This window comes from Anarrhichthys ocellatus, unplaced genomic scaffold (assembly GCF_004355925.1).
Source record: "Anarrhichthys ocellatus isolate YVR2014 unplaced genomic scaffold, GSC_Weel_1.0 scaffold20, whole genome shotgun sequence".
In the NCBI taxonomy this organism is placed as follows: domain Eukaryota; kingdom Metazoa; phylum Chordata; class Actinopteri; order Perciformes; family Anarhichadidae; genus Anarrhichthys; species Anarrhichthys ocellatus.
In genome coordinates this window covers 6,481,618-6,492,180 of record NW_022280050.1, presented here as the reverse complement: position 1 = coordinate 6,492,180, position 10,563 = coordinate 6,481,618, and the positions used below count along the sequence as shown (strand labels likewise).

At 41.3% G+C, this 10,563-nt stretch overlaps 1 protein-coding gene across 3 annotated transcripts in view; it reads left to right on the top strand.

Moving 5' to 3' along the window:
* atf2 (activating transcription factor 2) overlaps positions 1 to 9,617 on the top strand; it is a 16,997-nt gene extending 7,380 nt beyond the window's left edge. For all 3 annotated transcript variants that reach the window (XM_031858479.1, XM_031858480.1, XM_031858481.1), the window contains 4 exons: positions 1,246 to 1,473; positions 2,236 to 2,442; positions 4,931 to 5,036; positions 7,839 to 9,617. In XM_031858479.1, the coding sequence (XP_031714339.1) occupies positions 1,246 to 1,473; positions 2,236 to 2,442; positions 4,931 to 5,036; positions 7,839 to 8,041 (744 nt within the window). In that variant the 3' untranslated portion in view covers positions 8,042 to 9,617. The remainder of the gene's footprint in view (positions 1 to 1,245; positions 1,474 to 2,235; positions 2,443 to 4,930; positions 5,037 to 7,838) is intronic.
* The last annotated feature ends 946 nt before the right edge of the window (positions 9,618 to 10,563 follow it).

Sequence of the window (10,563 nt, the reverse complement as noted above, 5' to 3'; positions counted from 1 at the left end):
CCCCCCCCCCCCCCCCCCCCCCCCCGCCCCCCCATCTTCTCACTCCGGCACCTCCCACTGCACTCAGCTCATCAGCAAACACCTAATGAGCACGCGTCAAGAAAACAGACCCCAGCTCAACCTGCCTGCTCCCCGCCCCCACCATTCTCTCAGGGGGCGCAGAGACGGCACTTTACAAGGACTGATGATGCTGCAAAGACCACAATAATGATAATTAACTTGCTGAATTTAGAAGATTATGCTGTTAATTAGTTGCAAAATAAAGATAAGTAATATAGTAGCAGATGGTTGAATAACACCCATGAGATGGAGGGTTATTACACTGATGAGGTTTCCGTGGCAGAGATGAAATATGAATCTGACTGGCGTTCCTCTCTTTCTATGGGCCATTCCAAGAGAATAATATCCTGTTTCTGCCAGAAGAGCTTCTGGAAGGGTATTACACGATAAACTAATTTGGTAGATAGATTGGTCTGGCAAAGGTAGTTGTTACAATAATGCGGTCCTCTGTTTTCTCATGTAAATGTATTCCCTCTCACTTTGTTATCGCTTCGAAAGGCTCATTCACTTTCACCTTGTTTGATACTCGAGGAGCTGGCCTGTGAATCGTGAACACTGTCTGTGGAGATGTAGTTTCTGTGAATGGGCTGTGTTATGTGTGGCATTTGCGGTCCCAGCCAATGTTCAAAAAAAAAAAGTTTTTTAATAGTTTGAGTCACATTATGTGCCTTTGGTGTTCAGATAACATCATGCCCTAAACATGCTAAATACATGTGAGGAGTGTGTTCCATGCTTCATCAGATAGTTTTTAAAATGTGTTCCAGTTTCTTTACTATTTCAGGATTTCTTTCAATTCTTCTTACTTATTCGATTTTTTTTCATTTTTCAGCATCATATTTCATAATCTTAATTCGTGGGTAGGGGATACAGTACTTGTAGAAGTAGGATATTTCCCATGCTCTAGTAACCATCCGTATTAATCATGTCAGCAGTTATGCCTCTCTTCTTCTTCTCTGCTGACTGCTGGTAACCCAGTATGTTCGTCTGTTCACTCTCATACTACAATAGGTCAATAGGAAGGTATTCCAGGTGTAAATCATAGTCAGTGAAAATACACTGATACTCTGTATAAAACTGTCTCATTTTTACCGTGTTAACATCTGAATATAGTTCTCCTCTTGTAACAACCATGTCTTTGCATGAACATGTCATGACTGTTTTCCTCATGCTGAATTCTCTTCCCAGAAACTGAAAATCACGTTAAGCCAGCAGCTTCCTCAGGTAACCAACAGAAATGCTGTTGAAGTCCAGAGCAGCGCCGTGACCCACACCGCTGCTCCCACTTCTCCTGCTCCGACCCGAGCCCCGACTCCAGCCCCCATCGCGGTCCTAACTCCTCCTCACCTGCCCACGACTGAGGAGCCTTCCCCCCATTCCCTTCAGCAGCCAGCCACCTCCACCACAGAGACACCTGTAAGTATCCACTGCTGCAGTACGAGTGTTTCAGCATAGTTCTATAGAGACGTCTTTGTTTGTGTCTGTAATCTGTGGGTATGCTTACATGCACGACTACTGCAGGTGTACAGTAGGGCATTGACTGAAGTGTACCTGTAATGTCAAGTACCGACATACAGTTTTTTGTTTTTTTATCAGATAGTGATTCAAACAAGTTGTTCAAGTTTAAGCCTATTTATTTAGGCGCATTTCTTGTATGGCAGCTTGTTTTCAGATGACATTTTGAGACCTTTATTGAAATTAAATAAAAAAAGGTATTCTCTGTAAAGGTACGTTTTTGCTGTTTGAACCAAAAAAGTATTGTATCAACAGTAGAATCCGAAATGTTCAAACACTACCGAGCCTGAAGGTGTGAGGGATACTTCATTGTACTAGTTAGCTTTCTCGCTGTTAGCTTTCAGCAAACTCTGACAATCATTCCCGCCCACTAATAAAAGATTTCATAAACACAACAGCATCACATGGCAGGTGTTTACTCAGGATTACCTTTTTTTGTGTAAACTAAGATGTCAAATGTATTACTTTCTGAAATGACAAAACTGAGCACATAATGTGATTAGCGACAGTAACCAGTATTTCACAAGTAGTAACCACATTTCAGTTACTCAGTATGCAAAATTCAGTGCTGGACAATGATGTCAGCAGCACATTACACATGTGGTGGTGCTGTTGTTTTGCCAGTTATTGTTTATTATTATTATTATTATTATTATTGTTCAGGCTTCTCCAGCGCCCCCTGCGCCAAACCCCCCAAGCACCGGGGGTCGCCGGCGCAGAACCACAAGTGAAAACCCCGATGAGAAGCGGCGCAAGTTTCTGGAGCGTAACAGGGCTGCAGCCTCTCGCTGTAGGCAGAAGAGGAAAGTGTGGGTCTCGTCTCTGGAGAGGAAGGCTGATGATCTCAACTCTATGAACGGACAACTACAGGTGCTCTTTACCCCCCCCCCCCCCCCAGCTACTGCATGTAACAACAGCTACCTTATCTGTCTTTGTTTTGTACTCTTATGCATCGATGTGTCAGTTCGTGTATGTGCGTATGCACACATATGTCTGTTTATCACCATGTGTTGTTGTTGTAAGCGCGTGTACACAGACTTTTCCCTTCTGTGGTGATGAAGTCATTAAAGCCGATTAAGAAGAGCTGCCGTGTGACAGCGGCAGCGTGTGAGCCCTTTACATCGATATGTCCCTGTCAATAAAGATGTATCCTCCAGATGTCAGCCGCGCACAAGCGTGTCTTCGCTTCTGTCTCAGCAGTTTACCGAATGGCCTCAAAAATCTCCTAGGGAAAGGTGTCTTTTTGAACCTTCATTTTGCTGGAAGCAATTAGGATCTGATGCTGACAAGTTCGAAACAGTTCATGTATCTGCTGTCTCTGTTGATAAGTGTGAGCCGGGGGTGCGGCACATCGGTGTTCCAGACAATTAAATGAGATGTGGTGTTTATTTGCTCACTGTCTTATTTTCCGATGAAAGCGGAGTAAGATGTGGAAGGTGGAGGAGGGGAAAGACGGCAACGTAAAGAATTAGGTTCACGTCGTTAATATCTGGTTCAGAAACACTTGTCATGAGTGTGCTTTGAGAGATTGTATTTGAATATAGTTAGATGAATAGGTGAGTATATGAGGTAATAAACAGGACATTGCAGTTAACTACAAAGAAGGGAACAACATGTGGCAGAAGATAAAAGGGTGCTTTATATTAATCAGCAGTGCAGTTTTTGGAAAAAAAAACACAAAAAAAAACTTGCTGACATGGCCCAGCTGATCAGTGAAACTGCCTCTAATGATGCACAATTATTTTAACATCATCATTAACTGGCTTTTTAACGAGATGTCAGAGCAGGCAGCTCACAGGGCTCACAGCTTCACCCGAAGCCCGTTTGCTCAATTTTGATTAATTCACAAAGTTAGAAACAAGTTTAACTCTCAAAAAGTCCAGTTTAAACTTCCAGGTATGATGCGATGTAAGGTCACTGTGGCCGGAGCATAAATGGTTCAACCAAACACGGTGCTTTCGCTGCTAAGCTGTAAAATGAGTTTGGTTGCTTTTGCATCCGACTAATGAATCAGCATTTCGTAATGCATGTTAACATTTCGGACATGTGCTTCCCATGTCAGAGTTGAGGGAGAGATTCAAAGGAAGGCGTTTATATTGGCTGTAAATGGCAGCAGTCATGTTGAAAACCCAGTAAATATGGCTTTAGCTACATGTGATGCATACGCGTCTTCCAGCTGTGTTTTAAATCTGTCTTACAATAGCGCAGCCCTGCCAACACTAAACAGATGGAATCAAATAAATTGGCTGCTTTTAAACTAATAGATTAAGCCGCCCATATTCCTTTTAAAGGAAAAGAGAAGGAGCTTAAATCTGCCATTGGGTGTTCTGCGGGCCCCTGGCCGCTCTAAATTCAGTTAAAGTCACCTTCAGCGTAATGTGGCCCTATTTTACGACATGCAGAAATCCTCCGCTCCCTCGGGAGCTGTGTAACGACACAAGAGTGTAAATCTCAGCGGCATCTGCAAAGTTGCAGGGGGAATCCGAACAGCTCACCTCTGACAAATGTGCTGGTCGGAAGCCAGTGAAGGCCTCTAATTATTGTGCAGAAAATAAATGAATGAAGAAGCGCGTCGTACTTTATTCTGAGTTCATTCATTACGCTGTTACCTTTCCGTGTGTGCTGTTTATTTTGGCGTTTATCTGCCGTGATGTAGTGGTCATTTAGGCCTACTGTACAAAAGAGGTCACAAGTATTTAACCCTGTGATCCGATTAATAATAACTGACTTTAAAATCACCAACGGTGGATAAGAGGTACGGCCATCCATGTAGAGAGGGCACAAAGCCGCATTCAAGCTGCGGATTGGTTTGTATACCGTACTGAGCATCAGGTGCTGGGTTCAGAGCGGCGTTAGACCGATAAGTCAGGTGGCCGACACATTTGCAGATGTTTTCTTTTTGGCAGATATATCCGTACCTGTTTACATGTTGGCCCAAAGCTAACGAGAAGAGTACTGAAATGTTAAAGTCATGTTTGAGATAACGTAGAAACAGTGTTATCGTTGCATAGTTTGTTCACCAGAGAGCACTGACATGTTTATTTTCTAACTGTAAAATGCGTCGCTCAGTGTGTATCTTGGTCCAAATGTTTGTGTTGTATATGTTTATGTAAATAAAATACTAATGGATGTTAAATCGACTTTTGTAACTCTCAAAAGTCTATCAGTGTCAGTATTGACCAAATCAAAATCAACAAATCTGACCTTTTATCTGGTTTTGGAAAATCATTTCACACATTTAAAGTATACGCAGATGTCGTCTGTTTGTCTTTGAACTGTAATCTAATGTACTGGGTGCTCCAGACAGAGGGTTTTATTGAGGGCTGTTGTGTGTGTCTCCTCTCTCTCTCTCTCAAAGAGTGAAGTCTCCCTGCTGAGAAACGAAGTGGCTCAGCTGAAGCAGCTTCTTCTGGCTCATAAAGATTGCCCTGTAACCGCCATGCAGAAGAAATCTGGCTATCACAGTGAGTAATGCTCCATTATTCTCAGCCCGAGGCTTCCAGTGAAAGGCTTCTAAAATGAGCTCCAGCTAACCACTGGAATGTCATGTCTTACTTATGGCCAAACAGAAAAGGCTACTGACATATTGGATCCCATTTAAACAAAAAAACTTTTCAAAAGTTAAGACATTTTATAGGCGGTGTAGTTCCAGACAAATGCTCCCTGGCGTCAGTGTCCGAGTCTTTTCAAGAGGACACAGGTGGTATCCACGGGAAACCAATTGTTTCCTCCTCAGTTGACACCTAAATAAACATTTGTCAGATGAAACTAGATGTCTGCAGGAAGGATGTTGAGAAACCAAATGCTTGGATTGTAAAGAAGTGGATAAGTAAGCATGATCCCTCTCTTTTTGTAACACCTAAACCACACAACGATCATGAACATTTTTAATACACAAGAAGATTCTGCCGTTTGCAGCCTCTTCATTCACACTTCCTGTTGTCAGCCTGCACACCGTCGTCTCCATGCTCCAGTCCTTGTTCATCACGTGGTCTCATTTAGAATTATATCACCGATATTTCTTCGTTTCCCGCGACCGGGGGGCTCTTGTCATTCAGATTTTCCCGGTCATAACTCAGCTTCCCTCACAGATGAGCCAGAATGCAACGAGAACAAGTGGCGCTCCAAGCCACTTCTCCACTGCGCTCCGAGCGTCTCCGCTGACTTGTATTGACAATGATTGCCTCTGAAATGAGTCCATTAAAGCAGCAAGCTTGACAAGACTGCAGAGCATTCTCATGGCGGGGTGTCCACCAAGCTAGGCTGTTCATTATGCATCCCCTTATTGCTAACCATCCCACTGACACACGTCATGCGCATTATGGGACTGCTGGTTTCCAGGCTAGAGTGGGCTGTCAGAGCCGGGTCTCATTTGGTGTCGTCTGGTTTCTTTTTTAGAAAGATCTGTGGATGAATTGGGTCATCTTTCTCATGTGTTTGCTGAGGATGTTTCTGGAGCTTTTGTGAAGGATGACATTTGGAGCACTTTTTACCCTGTTTGGGAAGATAGAACTTCATCCAAATACCCTAGTTTATCAGTTTGGCTCATGAGGGTAGATTTTAGACAAGCCATTTAATGTGAGAATGAAAATTCTGGTAGAATAACAGAAAGATATAACAATACGTTTGATGTACCTCCACAGACCTTTTATATCCATTAGTTTCAGTTTTGAGCTCACTTTTTATACTTTATTTCCAGCTAAATATTTAAGCTCAGTTCACTTCTGCTTTGCAAGTAGTGAAATAGTTAGCTAATACTACCCAAAGGTTCTAGCTATTTCAACCATTCATCCGGTGTATTTACCTATAATTCATTACTCCCACTGTAAGCGTCTATTCCAGCCATTTGTCCATTACTTTTAGCTAAGTGCTCAGATGTCGCTGCTTGCTTGCTAACTAGTTTTAATGCACTTTAAATTGCAACATGTACAGGTGTTACAGCTGATTCAATATTGTTTTAATTAAATCAGAATTTATGTTTTTTTTTTCTAATTAGTTGAGCTTCTCCATGATATTTCCACGTACCTCCTGGCAATTGCATAAATACACCCCGAGGCACGAGTGCCCCTGCTTGGGAATCACTGAAATAATCGATCTTAGCTAATTAGTGAAGCGCATTATTTGATTCTGACTGATCCGTGGCTCACACTCGTGTAAAGGCCTCATCAAGCCCCCCTTTTTTTTCTCAATGTTACACATCCCGTAAGGCTACACTGCCCCCCAGGCCTGGTAATACCCTTCATCGTCCTGCCCAGGCGTAGCCATGGCAGGTGGAAGGAAATTGCCCAGACTGCCCCACAAACAAGCCAGGACATGCTTTCACTTGGCACACAAAGCGGTCCATCTGCTTACAAGCGAACCCCACTTCAGAAACCAAGAGAGCAGAAAGAAGCTCTGGCTGCCCCGGGATTACGATATATCAGACAGCCACCCCTTCATGTCGTTAGGAGCGATAATGCTCACTTGAACATGGAACAAAACCACCAAGCTGATTTATTCGGAGGCTGACCTTCTGCATAGTAAAACAGTAAGGGAGTTTATAGCACTGTGACATTCACTTGCACTAAATCACATGGCCAACGTCCAGTCAAGAAGGCAGATGAAGCCTCTAATGTGAAGACGTTTGTATTGCACTTTAATTGCTTCTTCTTGCTGTGGAATCTGTATTTTACGTTCTAAAATGCAAAACCCAGTCATTAATTACAAAGTGCCATAACAAGTGACTTCATATCATTAACAATATTAATTATCACTGTGCTCCTTATTCCTTTACGGAACAGAGCATGAGAGTAGAGTCTTTTTTTTTCCCATCAGGATCCAATTAATTCAATGCAACTGCCTAACAGCTGGTGGCATTTCGACTCCAAGTCTTCCCTACTCTCCAGTGTGAGCATCATTAAAATCAGGTGCTGTAATCATCTGTCGCTGCAGTAGTTGGCAAGGTAACAAAAAACAAATGAGAATGCAGTTAGGGATGGGAAACACTGCCACATGCCCCAGAATGTAATGCGCCCTTATGATGTGGGTTTAAATTGACATTGGAGCTTTAATTAAAGGAAGGGGTGCCGAAGTAGCATTATGGGGATTAATGAAACGGTTTTGCGTACACCACATACGTCTGATTAGGCCTACACGGCAAAGCTTTCCAAAGCCTTTTTTTCCATATTGGGTTAATGCTGCAGGTAAACGGATATGTAAGAAAATCCAAACGTTACAATGGTATACCAGCTTTTTCAGCAGGTGTTTTCTCGTCTCTTCCCACACAGTCTCTGACAAGGACGAGAGCTGCGAGGAGATGTCTGTCCCCGGCAGCCCCCAGAACGAGGCCATCCAGCACAGCTCCGTCAGCACCTCGAACGGGGTCAGCTCCTCCTCCGCAACCTCAGCCGCCTCGGCCTCGTCCAGCGGCACCGCCACTACATCCAACCAGAGCACAGAGGAGACCCGGTCTCAGCCTTCGGGGAGTTGATCGTCCCCAAACTGTGCCTGAGCGCCGGCGCTGGAGCGCTGTTGCCTCAGAGGAAAGGGATTCTCTCTCATCTTTAGTTTGGACTCTGCTGTTTTCAATTTGTTTATGTTCGGTCCATTTTGCTTTTTTGAAAATGCAAACGTTTTCTCTGGAATTGATGAAGACAAAAGAACAGGCACTTTAGGTGTGATTTATTTATTATTATTTATTATTTAAAATAAGGTTTGATCAGTGAATTGTTAGACCTCACCAAAGTGTATCGTTGTTCATTTGTAACTAGTTTGCTTGTTTGTTTTCATGACTTGAAATAAGCACTATCTTTATGATGAAGTTAAATAAAGAGGAGTCACTTTTTTCATCATTTGCTTTTCACATTTTGCACATTTTGAGAGACGACGGGTTTACCTTTTTAAGAGTTTTGACAGCTCACATGTTAAGTACTGGCAGCTTTTTAGAAGTCGATTTAAATACACAAATGTAAACGGCCGAATCGGATTTTAGACTTGACAACTTTTCTGTGAGTGAGATCAGCTGTAGTCGCATCGTGTAGTTTGAATGTTCGAGCTCACCTCTGCTTGTAACACTAGTCTTAAGGACGTGAGCTTTTTAGAAACGTGTGTTATTTCATCAACATTCCACCTGTAGTCCGATTGTTCCTCAAGCAGTGATTGTAGGATTGCAGTACCTTTTCCATTACTCAATCTCTGTGATGTGGACTTCATTCAGTGCCATTAATGTTTTTGTATGAATTACTTCTGTACATTTTTAATGCCGATTAGCTTGAGTTGACAGTTGTTCTCTCAGATTAAAGGTCTCATGAGACGTAGTTTCTCAGTAAGGAAGTATCTTGTTGTATACTGTCTTTGCTTTAAAAGTGACTGTTTATGACTTTAATGCAGAAGAACATTATGTTGTTTTCACGATTGTAAATCCTCAATGACGTTTTTAGAAAACCTTGTAAGTAACATCAGTGATATGTGATCTTTCTGGGTGTTATGTACTTTGGTTTCAGTAGCTGAGCCCTGTTGAACTCTGTGAACAATGTTTCAGTCATTAGGATAGGCCTCTTCCTGACTCCATATCTCGTCATGTGAAGTTAAAGCATTCGGATGTGAACTGGGATCACATCGTGTATCTTAGAGTAACACTACTACCGCCTGTAAGAATTGTGAGCATTTCATCATTGAAATAATTGTAGGAAGCAAATCAAACCATGAAGTCAATTTGCCTTTTCTCTTAGTCTGTGCTGGCTTACTACTGTGTAGTTCTATGAGAAGCCAACGCATTGTTTTCTTAAAGTATGATTTTTTTGAAAATGTATTTTTATTTAACTGTTATGTGCTATCTGCATGAGGTAATAATTCTCTGCGAGAATTTAACTGTTTCTTGGATAATGTCTCGTTCAGATAAATATCATCAGACAAGTTGTAGTTCTAAGTTCATGAAAGCTTTGGTTCGTTTTCTTTACCATGGCCTAACTGCTAAAAAAGGAATGTGGTACTGTGTTGAAAGTGTACCTGTAACATGAGAAAGTTCTGTATACAAATTTTAATTGATAAGTTGTTGTAATAAACCTTTTAATATCTCTTTAAATTCCAGCGTTGCTTCCTTTTAATTCTCCAGATGGAAAGAAACTCTGAATATGTGAATAATAACAAATGAATGTCTCAACACTATATTTCTAACAATAAAATGATGTCAATACAAACAAGCCCAGTCCTCCACACAGACCTTACTAGCTGTAACAATATTACAGTGTCCCGTATATTGACTTGAACTCAGGTGCTGTCATGTTGTAAATCTGTTTGGTGCTCCAAAAAATATCTTGTGGTGTACTCTGCCACCTTGTGGAAGATATAAAGTTGAGTCTAAGTCATAAGACAAGTAAAGGTGCTGACTGTGTATTTCATAATAACTCTCCAACAATAATACTTACAAATATTATATCACAACCACAGTTAACTTTCACTTTTACAGAGTTTGATCTCTGGGCAAAAGTTAACATAAATAAAAGTAATTAAATATCATCTGCACAATGTTGTTAAATTTACATTTAAAAACGTGTTCATAGTGGAGCTAAGTTTGACAACTTTACATACTGCTGGATAGTTTATTAAAAAAAATAATCCATCATATTACATTTGTTGATGATTTGTGTGTAATATCTTGATCTGCAAAGTCACAAATAAATACTTGGCTTTCCGATACAGTAAAAGTTTAGTATTTTCCTGTGAAGTTTAGTGGTGTAGTAGTAGTACGTCTGTAAAGTATCATAAAATAGAAATATTTAAATAAAGTACATAAATGCGCTCATTTTCCACCACTTTCTTACTTACCAGCAAATGAAAAGTAACAATTGTGAGGTGGTACCTACTTCACTTGAATATTTGTATTTCATTTCTTCTCCAAACAGTTTCTTCTGTTTTATTCCATTTTTAGCATGTTTGTTATTTTATACTTTCTTTGGCTAGTTATTTTTAAATCTCTCACACACACACACACACACACACACACACACACAC